Raw genomic sequence first — 23,357 nt, 5'->3', positions numbered from 1 at the left:
TCTCAGCTGCAAACAATGCAAACAAAGACTATAAGATGGACCAATATTGACATGTTGATGGGGTTTTTTTGTATGGGTTTCTTTCTGATGTGCATTTCCCCCGTAATATATTGGTGGTGTGTTTTGGATAAATTATACTGGCTACCATGCTGTTTCTCCTCTAAAAGAAAGGTGCTTTGTATATGTATAGACTAGGGGGCAAATTGTGGTTTTAGTTTCAACACTATAAATCCAGGCAGAATTAGGTTCTTATATGTGCAGTACCTTTTCCTAATATTGAAGTATATGGAAGCTTGAATTCCATTGTTATCTATTCCATACACTATTCCCTTTTAATTATTATGTGCTGCTTTTAAAAAAATAATTCAATAACTAATTGTTTTCTCTTGTGAAACATTAGGGTGAAGCAGGTCCAACGGGTGCACGTGGCCCAGAAGGTCCTCAGGGACAAAGGGGTGAAACAGGGCCATCAGGTCCAGCAGGGTCACAAGGACTTCCTGTAAGTTCAGACTTTGGATGCTTGTTCCATTGATTGCCTGCACACTGTCTACCCAAAGCCAGTGGTACCTTTCTATTGGGAGAGTCCCAAAAGTATTTTTAGAAAGGAAATATTTGTCGTCATATTATTTGTATTTAAAATATCTTTTAGATACATGACTAAACACTTGCAAATTAAATATCAGGGGGTAGCCGTGTTAGTCTGTATCCACAAAAACAACAACTAGGAGTCCGGTGTCACCTTAAAGACTAACAGATTTATTTGTGCATAAGCTTTCGGGGGTAAAAAACCCACTTCTTCAGATGCAACAGAAGTTTTTACCAACAAAAGCTTATGCACAAATAAATCTGTTAGTCTTTAAAGTGCCACCGGACTCCTTGTTGTTTTTGCAAATTAAATGTTACACATGCTGATGGAAACTGTGACCCTTTAAGCACTTATGCTCCAGCTGGACTTTCATGCTTAAAATTAAGCACACGTGTTTGCAGAATCAGGGTCAAATAGTGAACTTTTGCAGGGTCTACATACTAGCCTTTATTTTCTGCTCCTGAGAGGAGGCACAAATACATGTCTGACAATATATTTTCATTCCTCCGTTGATACGCTCATTAGAATTTGTTATAATGATTTGTATGCTGTTTTTAGGGAACTGTAGGGACAGACGGTTCTCCTGGTGCTAAAGGCCCAACAGTAAGTAGTCAAATCAACTGTATAAGGAATTTTGGTGATGGATTCCTTTGTTAATTTCAGCGTTTCATGCGGCATCTCTTATCACACTGATGTCTCTTTTGTAGGGATCTCCAGGTACTTCTGGCCCACCTGGCTTAGCAGGTCCACCTGGTTCTCCAGGACCTCAAGGCAGTACTGGTCCTCCCGGCATCCGAGGCCAAGCGGTAATAATTTCTTTGTCACCATGGGAATGACAGTATTTAGCAACGATGTAGCTAAGGAAAGCGAATGTAGTGATTAGCAATGGGACTTCTTCATTTCCAAGCAATAAGATGAAATCAGTAGACTGCTGTGTAATGAGGTTGAGACTCACTGGTGCGGTGCCTCCTGCTGGTCATCCTGGGAATTAGCTCTTCCAGCCCAGAGCGCCCTCTGCAGGCCGGTGTCTTGCCTGCCACTGGCCCCCTGTGTCCTCCCGGACCCTGGTGCCCCTCTACATCAGGGTTCTGCCCCAGCAGTAACCCACAGTCTGGGTCTCCCCACCCAGGGGAACCCCCAACCCTCTATCCCCATCTTGCCTCAGTGGCTACTGCCAGTCATCATCTAGCCCCCGCTCCCTGGGGCGGACTACAGTCTGTAAACCACTCATCATCGGCAAGGGAGTTAGGACCTACTGCCTTTGCCTATCTCTGGGCTGCCCCCCTGCAGCCCCAGTACCTTTTTTGGGTCTTTTAGCAAGGCCTGCAGCCTGGGGTTTTACCAGGCTGGAGTTCCCCAGCTCCCTCTGCCCTTCCCCAACACTGCTCCACCACAGGTACCCTTCTCAGCTCCCAGGTAGCCCGGTCCTTCTCCCTCAGAAGCTAGAGAGAGAGTCTTCCAGCTTCTGGCCCGCAGCCCTCTTATAAGGGCCAGCTGGTCCCTGATTGAGCTGGCAACAGCTGTGGTCAGCTACCCAGTCAGCTTACCCCAGCTATTCTTAATCCCTCTCCAGGGCTGCTTTTAACCCCTTTTCTGCAGGAGTGGGGCAGCCACCCCACTACATGCTGAATAGGAGTGAATATACCAAGACTTGGTTCTCATTAATTCCTTATGTGTATTTTGAAATACAGAATTTTCTTTCTTAGGCCCCAGTCTTGAATTTGACTGCAGAGAGGCAGAGACCTGTGCACAAAGCCTCACTGGCTTCAGTGGTCACTGGCCCATGTGCCTACCTGCTTGGAGTCACCTGTAGAATCAGAGCCTTAATTAGTATTTTGTATATGTAATTACAGAGAAACAGACATATTTACAGAAAGCATAAACTATCATAAATGTATTAAAATGTTACTGTAGTTAGTCTCATAGAAGGGAGTAGTTTTCTGATGCCAAACGTAGTCCAAAATTATTCAAGAAGTAATTGTGCTTAAATGCTTAATGCTTTTATAAAAATCCTTTATCTCTGAAGTCTTCTGCAAATTAACCATTAGCAATCTGGTTTGTTTAATCTTCAGCATATACTCTTTCATAGCATTATTAGCTGAGCAATTTTGGAATAAACCAGTTGTAACCCCACTGAATATAATTACACAATGAAACAGATAGTCATTTACAAAATGTCAGAAATCTGCAGTATGTGGGATTGGCTCTTTGGGCTTCTGTATGTCAGCTGTTGGCCATAACGTGCCCGAGATGGTTACTAAACTAGACAAGAAAATAAGTTACAGTGCTTGGATCAAGTTCTAAGGTTTTTATTCAGGCAAAAATTCTTACTGAAGTCAAGGGACTTTGTGCTTGAGTGAGAACTGATTAAGGACATCAGGATCAGGAGCTATTTGGAGTTACCATGTGTGAACAACCTATCTATAGACTAGATTAGCAGAAGCACTGTCACATTTTTCATTTGAAACCACTGTACGTAGGTAACGCAGGTAAGGCTGGTTGAATGGTTTGTGCAGATTAATGGTATTAATGTATTTGTTTTCAGGGAGACCCTGGTGTGCCAGGTTTCAAAGGAGAAGCAGGTCCCAAAGGGGAACCAGTAAGTCTTTACATTTTTTGTAATCAAATCAAAATTAAAACAAAGAATGATACATGCATTGTTGTGCAGAGCACAATACTATATTCGTTGAGACATATCTAGTATTACCTCTCATTATTGGTTTTGACCTGCAAGTAATGGCCATGGAACACCCTGGTCAGGTTCTGTTGTGAATAAGGGGCAGGATAGGTCCTTTGAATCCATGACAAGGTAAATCCTTCAGCCAGTTATCCCCTGGACTCAAGTTTGAGAAGGCCACAGCACAACAGAGAAATACAGGATCCCCTGATGCTTTATTAGCAGCCATGGAATGGATCTGCTCCAACTTCTTGGTCTTACAAGGAAATCACTGGTCATAGGTGCTCATGGACAGAGGATTGTGCTCTAACAACATGCTTTGGTCCCATATGAGAAATAAACTTTTTAAGGAAAGATATTAAAAATATGTTGAAAAGAACTGAATGTAACATAGGTGGTAGCAACGTAGACCACAGCATCTCACAATCTACTCCAATATTGTAATATAAATATTGCATTTGATATGTCCAAGAGGAATGAACAAAATTAGCTTGATTCAGCTCTGTCCACCCGTTAGGGTCCTATTGCTGAGTCAGCAGCACTTTTTGATCAGCAATATCAAATGATGCTGGTAGACCTGATAGTGTTAGCATGGGTGTTTGGACTCTATTCATAGCTATGAGAAGACGATCCATCAACATGGCCAGCACCATCTCGGAGCCATATGAAGGCTGAATGAAAAGATTATTAGCTTTAGCAGAGCCAGGATCAGTCGTAGCTGATTTGGCAATACATTCTTAATATTCTTGCTCAAGTAAAGTATTAGAGAGAGGATAGTAGTCAGCAAAGCTGTCAGTGTTGACAAATGATTTCTTGAACACTAGCTGGACTTATTATTTTTTTGAGGGTGTCTGGAAGAATGTCCTTCTAGAGAGAGGCATTGACAATTTCTGTCAGCTGTGGGGCTGGTAAATCTCAATTCCATCTGTCAAGAATGAAAATTGTGTCAGAATCAGAGCCTCTATGTCACTGAGCCAAAGTCCATCAGGGAAGATGGCATGAGGATTCCATGTGCAGAAGCAGTGTAGGATTTACACCAAAGAGATGGATTGCAGAGAAGAGATCTGCAGTGTGAATCAGACAGAAAAATGTTGCCCTAAGTTTACTATTGTGTAGAGTGGATTCCATAACCGTACAGGTTCTTTAAATAATTAAATACTGATTTCCTTAATGCCACTTGCCTAACAGTTAATAAATACCACAATTACAAATAATTGGATCCTATACAAGGAGTCAAATGATTGTGAGGCACAATGTAGAGCCAAATTTTAGAATTACCGTTCATTTATGGATCACTTCATGTTGAAATACTTGATGATAAACATAGAAAAAGGAAAATCTGAATGGGAATAATTGCATTTTATAACTGATTTTTAAAGAAATTTAAAAAATAATCTAACTACCCAATTTTGTTCTTTCTTGTTTGGGAAAATGTTTATGGTTCATGTTGGAAGAAAGAGTGATTGATTGAGCCTTAAAAATGGTTAATTTGCTTTATTCTAAACAAGCAAATATTTTCAATAGGGTCCACATGGTTCTCAGGGTCCCATTGGCTCTGTGGGTGAAGAAGGGAAAAGAGGCCCTCGTGGTGATCCAGGGTCAGTAGGTCCTCCAGGCCCTGTTGGAGAAAGGGTAAGGAAGCCAGAAAAATAATTATATTTGTTAGAGGTGGGCCTCTCTCATGAAAATCATATCTGACCTGGACCTGAATGTGAGCTCCCTTATAGTTTGGGGTGGGCAGAGACAAACTTGTCTTTAATGATAGTATATTGACAGCTGTGATTTAGCATTGTTTCTTACACTAGTGATTTTATGACCTGATTTCTCTGAAGAGACAGGATGCTCTCTTTTGTAATACACTGTAGGTTCTTTTCAGAAGTGGCCATGCGAGGGTGAGAATATGAAAATGTAGCATTATGCCTTCCTCGTATTGAGTATCATTTACTCCAATGTTATCTTGGGTTTTTTTATTTGGGGAAGGAGAATGAAGCCTGGCATGTTAATATTAATTTGGAGCTCAGCACATCATTTGGGCACTCGGTGTTTAGATATCACAGTGATAGGCACTTCAGAAATATGACAGATTGATAACTTTTCTATTGACTAGAACCTTGTTACAGAAATAGTGTCATTGATTTCAGTGGGGCTACTCACAGAGCTAAGGTGTAACACTCAGCATGAGTGATGGGATCGGAAAGAGGCCCTTAAATATTTTTCACTACAAAAGAGCATTTTGAAGGCACAGTAGCCAGTTGGAGGACAAGGATTTTATAAGAAAATAAACTGAACTCCAAAACCCTATTGAACATCAGATTATTAATAATGATTTATGATATTTTTGCATAGGGTGCTCCTGGTAATCGTGGTTTTCCAGGTTCTGATGGCTTGCCTGGACCAAAGGTAAGCTGATTTGGGCCATTTTCCTCCCTTTCATGCCTAAAAAATATATGCAAAAGAAGAATGTAACTGAATGTAGCTGCTGTGGGAAGTGAGCAGATCTGCTGAATGTTTGGAGGCAGGGCCAAAGGAAATGCCAAATGACAGTGGGTCAAGTCTTCCAAACATGCTAAGACCAGGGTTCTAAGTGAAAAACATTGCTCTTCCCATGAGTCTCAGGCTTTCCACTCTCCTTTCATGTCTCCAACTTGATGCACTTATACTTGCATCATGATGTGTAAAAGCCACTGAGCAGTAACTACTTACATTACATTTTACAGTGTCTATTAAGTTATATTTGGAGAGGGAAGCACTCCTTGTAAAATAGCTCTTTCTTGACATCTCCACTGAGAAGCCAGGCCAATCCCCCTGTGTGTTGCCTAACAACCATATTGCTTACTAACAAGTGACACAAAGATGTTTTTGTTTATTAGATCCATCAATTATTACCTTCTAGATAGAAGTGCAAGAGTTCTAAATTCCTTATGTTAATTAATTCTATACAAGAGATCATCTCTAAATAATGTTAAGGATATGGTTCAGAATACTTTGGAACGCCAGTTTTCAAAAATATTGATAGATGCTGCTCTTGACGGAAGATGTATATTTTGCATTTACTTCCTCTTACTATGGTTGTTCAGTCTAACGTCTGACTAATGGTGCTCTGATATCTTTTCCAGGGAGCTCAAGGGGAGCGTGGTCCAGCAGGTTCTTCAGGCCCTAAAGGGAGCCAGGGAGATCCTGGGCGCACTGGTGAACCTGGCCTCCCAGGTGCCAGGGTAAGGAAATTATAAAATCAACATCATGTCATGAATTTGTATAGCACCTTTCATTCCCGAGGATGGCAATGTACTTTATAGGCAAGCTGTTATACAACCTCTGTTTATAGAAGCCAAAAACAGGGATCACTTCTTCCACCACTTTAATACCTTCACCTTTGGAAGGGAAATATGGAACCTGACCTTGAATTCAGTGGTTCTGCTCATGTGCAAAGTGAATCACATGAGTATTTTCAGGTTCAGAGCCCAAGGACCTGGTTCTGTTCCCCTTGAAGTCAAAGGCAAGACTCCCATTAACTTCAAAGGGAGCATGGTCTAGCGCTAAATTAGACATAGACAATGCAGTCCAGAGGAATGTAGGTATGTAAAATACGAGGTGTGCAGAAAACATAGGTTGAAAGTCAAATCTTTGTTAAATTGGTTAATTGTTTTTAAAGTATTTGTGTAGTGTATGGTGAGCTGTCATTGAAAGATCTTGCAGAAGAAATGTTTGAGGCGGGTTTGGAATGTCCCATACAAGGAAAGAAAGGAAATTCCAAGCATAAAGAGTGGCATGGAAGAATGGTTGAGAGTGGGAGAAATAAAGGGGATGAACTGGTGGGGGGCTTGAGAGGAGTGCAGACAACAAATGGGAGAGTATGTCAGAGGAAACAAGAGCAGAGATGCAATTAAAAATGAAATTGTGCAGAACTTTGAAGGTGAGGATGAGGAGCTTGACTTTGATGCAGTAGGGTGAGGGGAAGCCCCTGGAGGGATTCGGAGAGGGGAATAACATGGTCAAGTTAAATGACTTTTCATTAGTCATGCCACCTGAGTGAAAAATTATTCCAGTGTGATGTTTCGTTACTGAGCACACTTTCTCAACTCATTTACAATCCTTGCTGTATTTTAGGATCATATACACAGGTTATATCAATTGGTGTGTTATCCTATTTTTGTAGGGTCTCACAGGAAATCCAGGTGTTCAGGGTCCTGAAGGAAAACTTGGTCCTTTGGTAAGTAGTTTGTGACTGGGAGTGAGGAGGATGTACATAATTATTGGTCCCTTCAGTTGGCACTGCACTCATTTGAAATTCTGCTCTCCTTGAAATTAGCCTTTTACTAATCCATAGTTTTATAGTCTCTCAAGGTGCATAGGTCCTTCTAAATGCCAGCAAATGGAAGGTATTTAACATCTAAATGAGTTAGTGCAAATCACTTTCATTAGGCTTAATGTATGTTGCAGTATATGCTCAGTGTTGGCTATCCCAAGGAATGTAAACACTTGTGAGCTCAGGTTTGTTGGAAAGAAATATTTTTACATAATTCCCATAATTACTGGCTAGCTCCAATGAGTCTGTCGATAATTGCATTGAAGATGTTTGAAAGCTAGAATTGTCTCTTTGACATATACTTTAAAGACATTTTTAATGGAACAGCCACAATGGGAAAAATAAAAGAAAGAAGAAATAAAGTAGAATATATAAATATTGTACAAGTACTATTAAGACTGTAAATGGATAACAATACAAATGCTAAAGGTTAGAAAGTTTTAATATTTGAAAGGGTAGGTTAACATTGGCTTAACCAACCTGAAAATGAAAAATTCTAGCACTAAGTTTCACTGTTGGATACACTAGAGTTCAAGTAATCCATTTTTCAATACTCTTGTACAAGTCCTCTTTCCTATCTGTTCCTTCCTTTTCATAGATGACTATCAGGCAAACAGCATGGTGCCAATTATTGAGCTCTAACAGAATAGACCTATCCAGTACTTTGATACCGTTGTAAGGCAATCATTCCCTCAAAATAGCCTAAGGGTCCAATCCAGCTCCTATTAACATAAATGGAAAGACTTCTGTTGCCTTCATTAGGCACTGGATCAGGCCTTGATAAGAAGTAGGAGTTAGCTTTTTATTGGTGAACAAAAGCTTATGGGAGCACAGTGAAGAATATTCAGAATTATTTATATTTCTAGGGTGCACCAGGAGAAGATGGACGTCCAGGCCCAGCAGGTTCAATAGGAATTAGAGGTCAGCCAGGCAGCATGGGGCTTCCTGGGCCAAAAGGCAGCAGCGTGAGTACAATGTTTGCTAATCGGTATCTAATTATCTAGCTTGCCTTAGTTTCAGAGCTAAATATGTTTTTAAATGGATGAAAATATTGGGTAATTATAGCAACTTTCCCCACAAATTAGGGTGATCCTGGAAAACCTGGAGAAGCGGGTAATGCTGGTGTCCCAGGGCAGAGAGTGAGTATCATTGTTATTCTTTATATTGATTACACAAAAATATGTTTATTTGTCATGTGTGTGCACTATACAATTCCTCTTTATTTGTTGTTTCACTGTAGGGTGCTCCTGGCAAAGATGGTGAAGTTGGTCCTTCTGGTCCTGTTGGTCCACCTGTAAGTCAGTTTTTCAATATACAGGATTATTTGTTTGTCTAATTATATTGGCACCCATCATTGTACTTTCTGAGCAGTCCTCAAGAGTAAAAGTGATAGTAAAAGTGTTTTTCTTTATTGATTTAGAGACCATTTGCATTCTGCACTGATTTTTGCCAAATAAAGTCAAATTTCATTCTGTTGCTCTTTAAAGCAATCTGTAAATCGTTGAGTTATTTTTAATTTCAGCTTTATTAAGGTTGAATCAGTTTAACATGATCCCTAGAAAAAATACGAGGGTTTCGTAAAGTCTACATATTCTCACCCTTTTGCCTTTCTTCCCCGGTAGGGGTGTACATATTTCTTAAATAAACTTTTATATTGAAAAGAGAGAACATTTGAACTCATGTTGTGCCCCTCCCACCTTTTCCCCCTCGCCTTATGCTCTATTTTGGATAATTGATTCTTCCACCCATATTTACTGTATTAATGAAAAATTACTACTTAGCTAGTCGCATTGGTTTTAATGGGACTACCTGTTCAGTAAGGTACTGTTTGCTTTGAGTAAGAATGGCAGAATCTGTCCCTGGATTAATTTAATGTTGAATATTTAATTACTTTATCAAATAAAAATAATGGTCTAAATAACAACACACCATTAGAGTTCAAATTCCAGATGAAACATTACTCAAATAATCTATCCAGCTGTTTAGTTGCACATGTCAAAGAGAGTTAAGAGAGTTTTTGAATTTGTTTTTTTAAATATGTAAACACCTTTTTGTTAACCTCCTGAGAAAGGAGTATATGTTAAAATGTTCTGCTGTTTTCTTTAGTTCCAGAAAGAAATATGCATACAGCATATTAAAACTGAATTCTGTGTATCTTCTCCAGCTGCTTTGCTGTTGTTGAAATGTTGATTAATGAGCCTCACAAGTGAAAAATGCCTACAAAGAAAAATGTATTGTACTCTTCAAGTAAATATGGAAAAATATCTATTTATCTATCAGTGTACATTTGCATAGGCTTCCAGTTGTCTTGTTTAACACCTGTTGATTCCAGAGACACAAATATATTACAAATATACAAAAAAAATTCAAGAATCAATTTTCTATTATGTATACTAAAAGAGGTGTATATATCTCTATTAAAATTCCTTCTACCACCCATTTTAAAAATTGCAAGGGGCAAAATTCTCAGCTAATGTAAATAGATGCAGCTGTCTTGAATCCAATGGAACTGCGTTCATTTATAGCAGCAGTTAATTGAGCTCAGGATCTTAAAAAGGTACTATCTGGTCTTGACTAAATTTCATTTTTCAACTGAAATGGTGTAAGTAATAATAATAATAAGAAAAAAGTAGGAAACGTAATCTTTTCCCATGAGTACAATCAGGCAGAGAACATGTAAGTGGAATCTGGCAATGTCCCTAAATTGTACAGTTTTTTTCTTTTGTCTAGGGTCTAGCAGGAGAAAGAGGAGAACAAGGCCCTCCAGGTCCTACAGGCTTTCAGGTATGTTTAACAAGAGTTCTTTTACATAAATAAATAATACACCCTTTTTTTCTTTGTAACCTACAGAAATTTGATAAAGTGATGTTAAATAAAGGTCTCTAGAATTGCTCAGACTAATTAGCACATCTCACGCACTTTCAGCAGCTACATTATTAGCTATATTAGTTTTTGTTAAAAAGGTTTAAATACTATTTCTGTATGCCAAGGATCATTGGAGCCCAAGGAGCCTGCCTAGGTTTGTCGGAATTGAAGATTTTCAAAGCCAACAGGTATCCAAGAGTTGAACAAATCAGTGGCGTTAACAGTGGAGTCAAACCACTATCTCTTTGTATAGAAAGGTCTTATACATCTGCACTGTACACTCCTATTACATGCATAAATAAAGAGATGCTGTCATCTCCTTTTATTATGGAGGGAAACAGTTTGATGCTTGTGTATCAGTACTTATCTAATTACTTCTGTTGGGATCTTTCAGGGTTTGCCTGGGCCACCAGGTCCTCCAGGAGAGTCAGGAAAGCCTGGAGATCAGGTAACTTCTTTTGTAATGTAGTGAGTGTTTGCCAAGTTTTTCTTGCTTAATAAAACGATTTTACCTTCTTCTCCTATTTGATGTATTCACTTTCCAGTCCTCCAAGTCAGTTTCTCCCACTGACACACAATGAGTAATATCCGCAAAACGTCTATGATGACTACTCATTGAGTAAGATACTACTCAGCATGAGTAACGGTAGCAGAATCTGGTCCTCTGACTGGATTAGATTATCTCCGTTCAACATGGAAAATCTGCATTCAGAACCAGCCATCGACATTCAGACTACATAGAACTACTGAAATGAAAATGTTATCCTCTGTTTTCTATACCTACCAGCACGTAGTATATAACGTTTTCCTTCCAACTTGTATTTCTTTTCTCACCAGGGTGTTCCTGGAGATGCTGGAGCTGGAGGTCCATTAGGTCCAAGAGTAAGTATTTTCCCCAAGTACTGGCCATTCCTAGCAAGCCTCCTGGGTTCCATTATGACACTGATACACTGGGCAGTCTTGAAACATATAATTTAGCACATTTGTGCCTCAGTTTGCCTGTTATTAAAATGATTATAAACGTTTATCCATTTTTACTCACAGTTGGTGCTATGCAGCTAATCAATAACAATATTCTCATAGTCCTCAGTATTCTTGTGAAGCTCTGTTAACTAATGTTTGTAATGCATTTTGAGATCATTGGACGGAAGGCACTCTATGCTGCATAGCATGTGCGAATAATCTTATTATAATGCTGTACCACTTTATGCACCTCAAAAGAGTCTTTTATTATGGCCAAAAGAATATACTTGGGTTTGTTGTTTGTTCAGATCAGCATAAGCCATTCCTGAGCAGAAGCTCTCTAGTGCAATAGTACCCCATGTTCAATGCATAATTGATTTTTTTCTGCCAAATGGATCTGCATACGACCAGATATTTCACATATAGCTGTTTTATAGGGAGAACGTGGCAATCCAGGGGAGAGAGGAGAACCAGGGGCAGCAGGACTTCAGGGTGAAAAGGGTATGGCTGGAGGACATGGTCCTGATGGTCCAAAGGTAAATTACACAAGAAATGTGTATTGATTTAGTGATTTTATTTAAGATTCTATTCAGCTGCATTGTTCTCAAGAGAGAGGCATCTTGTTTTCCTGAAGGCTCCAGGAGGACAACAGTCTTGCAATGTTAATCAAAGATATTCCAGTAGCATAACACCAATATAATGAAGGGCACTAAAATATTGTTGAGAAATCAGTATTTTCATTCAGTGTATACAGACAAAGCTCCTTAAAATACAGGACTAAACATTTCTTAAAACTACCAGTGTGCTTTGCCTATTTCAATAGAACAGTATGAAACCATTTATATAATATAGCGCACTCGGTGGTGCTGCCTTTGTTTGGAGAATCTTGCCTATTTACAGTAAGTAACTGGGTAGCCCATCTCTCTTGCTATGGATACTTTGTGCTGCTCTACCAGCACAGAGTAGCCCTACGGCTGGTGTAGTTGGTCAGGAGAGAATCCACCCATATGAATTGGGATCCCTTGGGAGTATAGAGCTGCCACAGCAGACCCTGTACTACCATGTTCTTTACAGAGGACATAAGAGGCACAGCTTGCAGGCAAGAGAGCACAACCAGGACATCCCTGCCCTGGACAATCCCCAGGTCCTATAATTGGCCATTGGCAACTAGTGTAATGAAGACTGATTTTATTTATTCCATGGAAGCTGTCCAACATCCAAGGATTCAGTTTGAGAAGGTTATGTAGAGCCACTTTAGCATCCCTCCTCCATCCCACACTCCCGCGGCCCCATCCATTCAGGCACCCAAGATTCATGACTAGTTTTTTCAAAACATTGGGTATAAATTCTAAAATTAATGAATAATTCAGCTCTGCAACTTTGTTTCCTGAAAAATGTTTGGATGTGAACAAGAAAGAAGTTTAAGAGAAAATTATTACTTACAAGTGTCCTCCAGAGGCATATTCATAAGCACAGATGGTTCTTCACTCTAAAGACAAAGAGACCTCAACTTAATAGGCAGTAATTTGTTTTTTTATTCATTTCAGGGTAGTCCAGGCCCCACTGGGACTCCTGGTGATCCAGGTCCTCCAGGTCTTCAGGGTATGCCTGGAGAAAGAGGTATTGCTGGAACTCCTGGTCCCAAGGGTGACAGGGTAAGTCTCCTTATCATTGCTCCTTTAAATACTAAACAGAAGTACATCTCTCTTGATAATTCTGTAGTTGCTCTGATATATAAATGACTTGGACTTTCTGGATACTCTCCATAGGGTGGTGTAGGTGAGAAAGGCTCTGAAGGTACAGCTGGCAACGATGGTGCAAGGGTAAGTAAACCCATTGCCCCTCTTAGAAATAGCTCCAAGTAATGGAGCTCCTAAGCAAGTTAGTGTTTCTCAACTCCAAAACCAAACTATATTCAGCATCTAGATAATATCAGTTAGTTCCAGGAATTTAGAGTTTATGTTGGGAATGGGGAGGTGAGAACAAGTCTTATCTCATCTTATCTTATCAGGAGTGTCTTCCACACTGAAAGATACTGCAGAAAGGCAAGACACAGATTGGAAAGATTAGGGATCCATTTTTACCCTTGGCAATACTTATGCAACAACTTTTGAAGTCAGCGAGACTTGTGCATGCCTGTCTTTTTTTTTAACCACTTTTGCTCATTAACATATTTACACGTACAAATAGAACTATCATTTACACAGTGCAAAAATGCATGATATTTAAGCATGAGTACATTTCAAAATTGAGATGCAGTAGCAAATAGGGAGTTCATGCTAATTCCATCATGCAGTCTGATTGTTTTGCAATCAGACGGATGATATAGGTGTAGGCCTTAGAAAATTAAAACATAGTTAAGGTCCATAGGTATAAAATAATACATAATTGTTAAAAAGGCACTCATACAGTTTTAAGCAAGTGGCAGACACCACTGGTGTGGTTGACTTAATGTACTGGCTCTATACACACACACACACACACACACACACACACACACACACACACACACACACACACACACACACACACACACACACACCATTGGAAAGCTTATTATATCTACCTTAAGATGCAGGATGTTATGGAGCTCTCAAGTGGTGCTGTTACCATAGAAATGGGGATAATCAATGATACCATCAAAAAGTTTAAATGACTACTTTGAAATATTTGAGTTCTTTTCTGTTAGTTTCATGACTCTATGTACTATTTCAAGACATAAAATGGGATTTCTTTGTGACCTCAAAGCATCACAACAGCAATCTAAAGAGTAAAACAAAATCTAATAATAAATTTGTACAAGTATCATTTGAATGTAATGGTGCTGGTGATATTTCTACTCAACATCAGTATTGTCAACCTGTTCCTCAGTATGATCTCTGTCCAGAGTGCGTGGATTACCACAGTGTTCATTGTGTTGGCATGTTCACAGTTCTGTGCAGGGAAGATTATGACTACAAGACCCTGTTGATTGTGCAGCAACCCCTGCTGGATCAAATAAGGTCTTGCAAGCTCTTGAAGAATACAGGAAGTAGTTTATCATTACATTTTTCCACCATGTTGCAATGGTGATCCAATATACAATTTACCTATGTGCAAAGACTTCCAAATCTTTGTTTAGCACTATGCTCTTTTGACATGCTCTTCAAAACTGTCCTTGCATAGTGGGAGTTTGGCCAGTGACCTATCCTTTTTGATGGGTAGATGGAGGCCCAAGCAATTCAAGTCTCTGTGGGTCTCTTTTTCTTTCTTGCTCTGGTCATGCAACACTGCTGCCAACTTCCTTATTGCAGAAATTGTGGCTTGTTCATCATTTTCTCCCAATTTGGCAAGGTCTCTGAAGTGGTAAGTTCCCTGTATCACGTGACTTAATTACTAGCATTCAGAAGGATCCTTGTGTCTGCTTCCTCTGGAGAACTATACAAGTCTTGGGCTTCTTCAACACTTCTATTGGTGATGGACTTTTCTACCTCTTCATTGGAAAAGCCTCCACCAAGAGGGAATGTTTGTGTTGGGTCTTCTCCATAGGTGCAATTTGAATCATATATTCAGAGACGAATTTTACAAGTGATTGCTTAAATGGATGCTACATTTAGAAACTTTTTCCATAGAGGCACAGGGCATCCACCAGTTACCTGGTATTTCTTGCATCCAATCATAGATCCTGTCCAGCACTGGCTTTCTACAGTTTTCACAGAGTTACTGTTGTCATATTTGTCAAATACTTTAATTACAGCTTTATAAAATCCTCTTAGTACCTGCCTCAGTCAGCAACTGATTCATTGAATGTGTGGAAATTGTCTCCAGCCATCATTTGTATGACAGTCCAGCCATGCAAAGCACAGTTGAATTGCTTACCTGCAAGAATTTGATCTGCAGTACAAGCTGCATACACATGAGATTCAACAAGGTCTAGCAATCCTACATCTCCGCAAAATTTCCCAATACATGCAACAAAACAGCACAGGGTGTGAATTATATTGGTACCAAGTTAATTTGGGAGAGTCCATTTCACTTGCTGAGCAATAGCATAGAGCTGCCGACTCTTGATCCGAGTGGCATGCTGCTGTCCTAGAACTGCTGGTATTTCCTTCCATTTGATCATTGTAGTAGATACTGTGGCCATGTCAGGTAGTTTAGCATCCACAATAGGTGCCTGTGGAATTGTCATGTAGATGCTTTTCTTTGTTGCAAGCTTGTGGTTGAAACCGGTCCAAAATTGAATCACCTGAGTGTTAACTATATCAACATCATCTGGAATTGGTAGGACATCACAAGGCAGTAGTTTTCACAGACACCAGGAGAGATCTTTGACAGCATTCGTTTGTAGGTGATGAGATAATTTTCTCAAGTACTTTTTCATGGATGTGTTCTAGGTATTTCAAATGCTGCACACTGCATAAGAGACTCTGATTGCTCATGGAAAGTAAATTACTTTTCTTTCCCATGCTTGAGTGTTATTTCTTGAAATAACACTTTTGCCATTGAATGGAAGGTATTCTTTCCATCAGTAGTCTCTATGCTGATGTCTGTATTATCGTCTCCTTCGTGGATGAGACTTGCACCAGCATGAAGTGGTACTATTCTATTTGGAATGAAACTCACCTCCTTGCAGACTTTCTACTTCAGTTTTTGCAGCATGAGGGTGTAGTGTGTCAATTAAATTGCAAGACCCAAACTCATGGTACAGCTGTGCAGGAAGGCTTATGTGCAAAGGTGTGATAATTTTGGAACTTCTGAATAGTATGTGTTCCTCATTTGAGAGGCCCCTTCCTTGAATGTCTTCTGAAGGATAATACCCATTGCTTGCTGAATGATATGCCTCTTTATCTATTAACCAAAGGACAACCTCCTGCACCAACTGGGGCACAGAAGTAGCTGATCTCTGTAAACTACAGTCACCTGGCTTTGGATAATATATTCGGAGGCTTTCATTTTGGCTATTTCAGACTGAAGGATTGAAGCAGCATTATAGAAAACCACTTGTTCATTTGAAAGCTGTTCATCAGGCTCACTCGCCACAAGAACATCCACAAAACATTTGGGTGGCTTAAGTTTCTGCTTCAGATTACTAGCAGCTTGGATAGCATCAGCTAATGTTACTGCACTTCATAAAACAGTGGCAAACTTGCCTTGTCCATGCTGTGCATGGAATGAAATTACAGAACCACAGTGTTTTTCTAATCTTGCCTGTAATTTGCTACTGGAATAGCCTGCAGTTTCTACATCTAAGGGAAGTAAGGCTTTACATCTTTTTGTAGCAGCTAGGACAGGAGAAGAGCCTTCTTGTTGTACATACAATCATTGTCTATCTCTTCAACCAGCTGATAAAATGCTGTCATAAGGTGATTGTATTGTTGCAGAGTAACTAGATGGTTTTGCTTTAAGATTTGTTTTACTCAAGTAGGAAGAAAGACATGTTGAGTGATAAACTGCATCCTTGGCAAGCAAGTCTTTCATTGACTTCACTGATATTCTGCTCAACATGTCATCATCTCCTTTTTGTAGTGCTGCCTCCCTTAGGTTGGTTGCTCTCTCAAATGTTTTTATTTTATGGCATTTCTTGTCTTTCTTCTGTGTTTTTCTCAAGCAAACAATGCAACAGGACCAATCCTGGAGGACATGTTTGCTCTGGTGGCTATGGAAGCAGGTGAACATGATACTCTGATCAGATTGAGAGTCTGTTTTCTTTCATGGGTTCAGTACAACTCTGACTGGCTGAATGTGCCAAATTTGACTTGCTCATGTATTTCTGAAAGCAAGCCATGTAATAGAGTATTGGTGGCATATCATCTAAACCAGAAAACTCATCCAGTAGCCCCCAATACAATTTATCTTTCCTGGCTTCTGTTGCGAGAATCACAGAATTCTGTCCAGCACAGGCGGCTTTTGACAATTTTGCATTGTTTTGATTTTCTTGACAAATAACATTTTTTCTAAGTTTGTAGAGTCCTTTTCTCCATGATGTAAGTGTTAAGGGGCTTATATCCTCCATGTCGTCATATACTGTAACTTCCCAGTAGAGGTAACGTTCCTAAAGTATATTGTTAGCATTACCACTACCACCATTTTTCATTTTGTACTAGTATACAGACCATGCTAAATTAGATATCAATTAGATCTGTATGTTAGTATTAAAATTGCCATTTTTGTTTAGGGAGCCACTTTGACTGAAGCCCAATGTGAAGCTGTGTGTTGTCATCTCTGATACTGATCTGTGCATAAATATCACTGAATTAAAATCTAGTTTCTATAATATTTCAAAGCCTAGTACTGCATGCATAGGCAATTGTCTACCATGCAGACTAGATGTTACATTGTATGTACAAAAGCTTACAACTGGAGAATCTTTACATTAGGAATTTAGATACGTTTTGTATCTACTCGCTAAGCAGTACGAGCCGTGGGCATGCAATCTATTGCTACTGGTGCACAACCTTCAGTGTGAGGCTGATCTGGTTAGCAAATTTCAGTTGAAAATATAGAAAACTGTTATAAACATTTGTGAGATACTTTGACAATTAAGAATATGTAGTGTGAAAACATTTTATGTTAGTATATTGCAAAATGTTGATATTCTCCATTTTTGCCACATGTTAAACAGATTCATCATTTCTGAAAAAAAGATACCTGCCCATACAAAAACAATAAAAATCTTTTTATACATTGTCATTTGGTAGCTTTGGCCAATAAAAGCCACATTACGGTGTTGAAATGATCTTAAACAGTAAAAACTATGGCTATAGTTATGTTGTAGTGTTTCTGGAATTGTGCAAAAAATGATATTTTCTCATTTTGGGTACCATTGTTTCACCTTGTCTACAGGCTTACGACATCATTTGACAGTTCCACTTCATATCTCATCTAAACATACACAAAATAAGCTTTCAAATGATATGATGTGTTTTTTATGTTGTTTGAGTACATTAAACTCCAAAAGTATGGCCCTTTTTGGAGAATTGTTGCATGCCTATTTGGGGCAGTGATCAAGTAAGTGTGAGTATGATGAACTAACTTTTAGATCCTTCTGCTGAAACACTTCTGCAGATAGCCTGTCAGTGGCGCATTGACAATGATCAAATAGCTTTTCATTTTTAAATTTTCAGTGTACTTATGTATCACGTGACACGGATAGCAGTGCAGCATTGTGGTGTAGGGAGTTTTTATCATAGACCAGTAATTTGACATTCTGCTTCCATTGAAGGAAAATCATAATTGGTGTATCTAAGTATTCATAAAGGCTGTCTGGCTATTGTTGCAGGCTCATTAAATGTAGGTAATAGATTGGTCGGGGTAGAGAAATAGCTTGAAATCAATTATCCTAAATGTCATACAAAAGAGAAAAGGGACATTTTTTAGGAGAGGTTGGTTGATAGGAATAAATGAGTCTTCATAAGTAGCGGCTTTTTTTTAATTTAAAGAGTTAAAGACTTGATAACAAGGAAGTACAGAGGTATGGAGGGCCTCTGTGCAAATGAGACAAAAGGTCTTTCTTCATGTCCTCCTGAAAAGAGAAAATAAAGAAAGGACTTTTTGATCATTAGGCCTTCTTCATAAATACTATGTAAAGGAAAAAATAAAGTCAGTCCAGAGAGAGCAGGGTTTTTAAGTGTGGACTGTGTGGCTATGAAAGGGGAGATAGTAGATGTGTCTCAAAGAACAGAGTTATTTAGGCTGCAGCTTACTTTAGGCTGCAAGTACTAAATTAAAACAAAGACCAAACAGAACTTCAGGGGTAAAGGGGAGGAATTTCAAGAATGCAAAAATGCAGAAGGAAACATTAAAATAAACTAAGTCTTGATGCCGGGAATTCTGAAGCTTTACTCTTCTCACTGAAACACCTCCTATTGTTTTGTTCAACAGGGTCTTCCAGGTCCAATAGGTCCAATGGGTCCAGCAGGTCCTACTGGTGAAAAGGTAATAGGATTTTTATACAGAGCTAGTTGACATTTGAATTCTCCTAATAAAATCACGTTATTTTCATGTTTGCTGCTATTCTGATAAGTTATTTTGGAAATAACAACCTGTTAACTTTATTTAAAGGGTGAACCTGGTCCTCGAGGTTTAGTTGGCCCCCCAGGCTCCCGTGGAAATCCTGTGAGTAAACATCTCTGTCTTCTTCAGACCCAGTGTTACCAAATCTCATTAGGGGGCTGATATTTAACAGCATTTGTCATTGTTCATTGTACACGGTCTCCAGTTATTTCTCTTTCCTGCTTTTATTCTTTCATCTTCTCCTCCTCTTTTTTCCTTGCACCCTCCAAAATACTAAATGGCTCTTCAGATATAACCTGCAGTTCTTGCCTTGCTACTGTGAACCCATAAAACTAACTGTAGTTGCAGGCGTTCAGATCTCATTTATCCGGTCATAGATGTCAGGGTAACCTGACAACTGAGCTACTACAGCTTTCCTCACATCTGAAAACCTTGTGCCGTATGCTCATTATTTTAATTACATGAGCCTTTTTTAAAGCATACCCCTAACATTTTACTCTATTTATGTATGTTAAGGAGGAGGAGGGGTTAAAAGAAGTATAATAATTCCAATTATGTCATATTGTCCATTTCACATATTTCAGAGCTGGGTTATTTTTGACGATTTGGGCATTGGGGTCTGACCAGGCAGGTGTCACGGCAAAGGGGGCCTTTGCACTCCCCAGTCCCTGATCCTGCTGGGGGTTGATTCAGCCCCCATCATAAATTAGAGCACGTCATTACAAGTGTAAATTAGAGCAATGATTACACCAGCTGGGGAGTGCTGGCGCTCAGCAACATTCAGGCACTCCCCTTCTCCCTTAGCCACACATAGTAAGGAATCCTCAGCTGTGTGCTTATGGTAGCTTTACAGCCCCTTTGGTCCCATAATTTTGGAATCCCATGGTTAATGAAACCAACATCTATTTTTATTCCAATCTAACCGAATGGAATAATAGATCACATAAAATGTATACATTAGGCCAAATTCTGCTATCAATTACACAACAACAGAGAGCTGAACTTGGCCTACTGAGTTATTTAGTTACGTGTGTACCTCAACTGGCTATTTTGTTAGTTTTAGAAGGATGTATTTCCAAAGGTATTTTACTAAGCCTTCTTAGTTACACCACATGACTCTTCTTAAAAACCGAGTTGTGCGATTATAGTTAATATAGCACGTATAACAGGAAATTGTTTACATCCTTTCTTCTACACTGCTGTATAGATTATACTCCATACAACAAGCCTTTTATACCACCTGAAACATAACAATTCTTAATTTCTTCACCAGGGTTCCCGTGGTGAAAATGGCCCAACTGGTGCTGTTGGTTTTGCTGGTCCTCCGGTATGTGTCATATGATTCTAATCTATTTCCTTTAATCATAAACTAAATTTAAATGCTGCTTAATCACTTTTGTTTAATGGATTCTAAACCATTTGGAAATATTTCTGGAACAAAGTCAGATTTCTGTTTCAAAAAGAACTCTTCCTTCCTCCCTCCCTCTTCCCCCCCCCCCCCCGCGATTATTTCATGTAAAATAGTGAGCCAGTAAATATCCCAGACAGTTGAAAATTATTTTGCTGACAAGATTATATCATTGTTAACTAGATTACATATATTTTTAATGTATGAAAATGTTTCCTTTGAGATTAAAAAAGGAACACCATAAAGTGTCATCCACTGAAAGGTAGAAGAGACGTGCAGTGGAGTTTGTGATACATGAGGAAACTGGCCAGGGTCTTTATGAAAATAATTGGGAGATCTGTGAGTGCAACAACCTTTCCCACAAGTCTGACACTGGTTCCTAGTGAGTTTCAGGGCACCTGGGAAATGGCCCCTTTCCTCCAAACAATTTATTGAACTTCCAGGAGAGAGAGGTAGGCATCAATTTCCCTTGGAAAAGAGGCAATAAAACAGGTAGTGAGAGTTTAATCCCTTAAACCTTTAGACATGTGCGACATGGAGATGAAGATTGAAGAGAAATCCTAAAGTTTTAAGAAAAAAGAGAAATATAAACAAGGTTAGGAAACTATTTTATGGAATATGGTTAACTGACTCCACAGAATTTCACATAAAACACTTCTGACCCAGTAAAGTTAGTGGCAAACTATTACAATTTACTTTTGCTGTCCCATTGAGCTACGGTACTAGTCTATGTGCTGGACTGATTTGTTCGCCTCTTTTTTAATGGATTCCCATAGTGTATATTGACTATCAAATAGGAAAGGTTTGGTGTTCTCTAACCTGATCTGACTTTTTTATATTATTTTTCATAGGGCCCTGATGGTCAACCAGGTGTGAAAGGTGAACCTGGGGAACCTGGACAGAAAGGGGATGCTGGATCCCCGGGACCACAGGGCCTTTCTGGGTCTCCTGGCCCACCAGTAAGTAAAAAAGCAAACAAGGAAAACAATGACCTGTGTCAATTTTTCTCATTTTAAATGTTCTTGGCTGTTCATTATTGCCCATCTGTTTCTCATTTTTAGGGTCCTCATGGTGTTCCTGGTCTAAAAGGTGGTCGAGGTACTCAAGGTCCACCTGTAAGTACTTTGGCTTTTGTAAATTAGTTGGATTAAAGCAAGAGCACCTTTTTACACTAGGGGCATGGGTTTAATTTTGTAGGAAAGATTTAAATCTTTCTTAATCTGAGTTGTATTGCATATTTAATAATTAGATCAGTTGTAGTTGATTGCTCAGTGAGCTGAGAACATTTCATGTAACCAGTGACAGATTTCTTTCTAGTGCTTATATCAAAATGTATTTCTAGGGTGCTACAGGATTCCCTGGCTCTGCTGGAAGAGTTGGACCTCCCGGACCTACTGTAAGTGAGACTTATTCTTATAGGTACATTTTAAAAAATGGTAGTTAGACACCTGAACAAATCAGAAAATCATAGACATTGGAACTTGTAAAGACCTACAGTATTCATGGCCTGATCTTGTGCCCATTGAAAGTAATAGCATGCTTCCCTTGACTTCAGTGTGTGCAGGATTAGGTGGTAAGTCAAACAAAGCCTTTTAATTGTGGGCCTGATCCAATGCCTACTGAAGTCAGTGAAAGTCTTTCAGTTTATTTCAGTGCACTTTGGATCAGGCCTTGAGATAGTAAAGCTGTTCTTGGTTGAACTGTTCACTTGCAGCGAAATTAAAAAAAAAAAAAAATCCCAAATCATGCCCTGCTTCCTTCCTTATAATTCTTGGTGTTGAGGGAATTTTCTGTACCAGCAACAGGGCCTTTCTTGTGCCAGCTCATCAGTGAAATTGCTCACACAGTCCATTTTTAAAAAATGACAGAGAAGGCAAAATGTACATCCTATGTTTAAACTTTTCTCAGTGACCCTGTGCTTAAAGAATTGTGTGTAATTTCCCCCTGTTGGCTTGACAAATTAGGATCCGGCCCTGTCTGAGTGTATTAATGAGAAATACCAAATTTGCTCAAGTTCATTTTGTGGTTGTCACATGCAGTGGAACAAGTGAAGTGATGTCAAAGCACATTTGTTAATATAACATATGCTCTGTATAAACAGGAATGTACTTTGCCATCCTTTGAAGAAATGTAGGGGATCCATGCACACATACAGTATTTTATGTTATCCCTCAGACCGCCCATAACGTGACTGCCATTTTGGATTTTCTTCTTAAAGAGGGAAGTCCCAGGATTGATCTGATTCCTGTCATGTATAAGTCACTTTGAGCTGTTTTGGGATCAAAGGCATAACATAAATGTAAGAAATTACTTTAAAAAAATGAGAACTGATCATGTTCAATGGCATCAAAATAATTCATGTCTATGGAAAGTGAGTGAAAAATGGATACAAAATGTTATCACTGGTGTGAGTGGAGAAATTTTGAATGAATATTTGTGGAATTTTATGGCACTAATTGTCCAGCTGTAGGATGAATAATTCCTTCTTTAGAGGAGGGAATCCAAAATGGCGTGTAAGGCATGAAAGTTGGAGATCATTTGCAAGTCTTGGGAGTTC

The 23,357-nt window shown here is 39.2% G+C and overlaps 1 protein-coding gene across 2 annotated transcripts in view; it reads left to right on the top strand.

Moving 5' to 3' along the window:
* COL5A2 (collagen type V alpha 2 chain) overlaps positions 1-23,357 on the top strand; it is a 178,686-nt gene that overhangs the window by 136,893 nt on the left and 18,436 nt on the right. For both annotated transcript variants that reach the window (XM_024198085.3, XM_024198086.2), the window contains exons 19-41: positions 401-499; positions 1,145-1,189; positions 1,294-1,392; positions 3,132-3,185; positions 4,788-4,895; positions 5,610-5,663; positions 6,380-6,478; positions 7,420-7,473; positions 8,436-8,534; positions 8,655-8,708; positions 8,810-8,863; positions 10,300-10,353; positions 10,829-10,882; positions 11,272-11,316; positions 11,835-11,933; positions 12,945-13,052; positions 13,167-13,220; positions 19,261-19,314; positions 19,441-19,494; positions 20,666-20,719; positions 21,652-21,759; positions 21,862-21,915; positions 22,143-22,196. In XM_024198085.3, the coding sequence (XP_024053853.1) occupies positions 401-499; positions 1,145-1,189; positions 1,294-1,392; positions 3,132-3,185; positions 4,788-4,895; positions 5,610-5,663; positions 6,380-6,478; positions 7,420-7,473; positions 8,436-8,534; positions 8,655-8,708; positions 8,810-8,863; positions 10,300-10,353; positions 10,829-10,882; positions 11,272-11,316; positions 11,835-11,933; positions 12,945-13,052; positions 13,167-13,220; positions 19,261-19,314; positions 19,441-19,494; positions 20,666-20,719; positions 21,652-21,759; positions 21,862-21,915; positions 22,143-22,196 (1,611 nt within the window). The remainder of the gene's footprint in view (positions 1-400; positions 500-1,144; positions 1,190-1,293; positions 1,393-3,131; positions 3,186-4,787; positions 4,896-5,609; positions 5,664-6,379; positions 6,479-7,419; positions 7,474-8,435; positions 8,535-8,654; positions 8,709-8,809; positions 8,864-10,299; positions 10,354-10,828; positions 10,883-11,271; positions 11,317-11,834; positions 11,934-12,944; positions 13,053-13,166; positions 13,221-19,260; positions 19,315-19,440; positions 19,495-20,665; positions 20,720-21,651; positions 21,760-21,861; positions 21,916-22,142; positions 22,197-23,357) is intronic.

The sequence above is a fragment of the Terrapene carolina genome, unplaced genomic scaffold, assembly GCF_002925995.2.
Source record: "Terrapene carolina triunguis isolate 2854851 unplaced genomic scaffold, T_m_triunguis-2.0 Scaffold62, whole genome shotgun sequence".
NCBI classification, from domain to species: Eukaryota; Metazoa; Chordata; order Testudines; family Emydidae; genus Terrapene; species Terrapene triunguis.
This window is presented reverse-complemented; position numbering and strand designations above follow the sequence as displayed.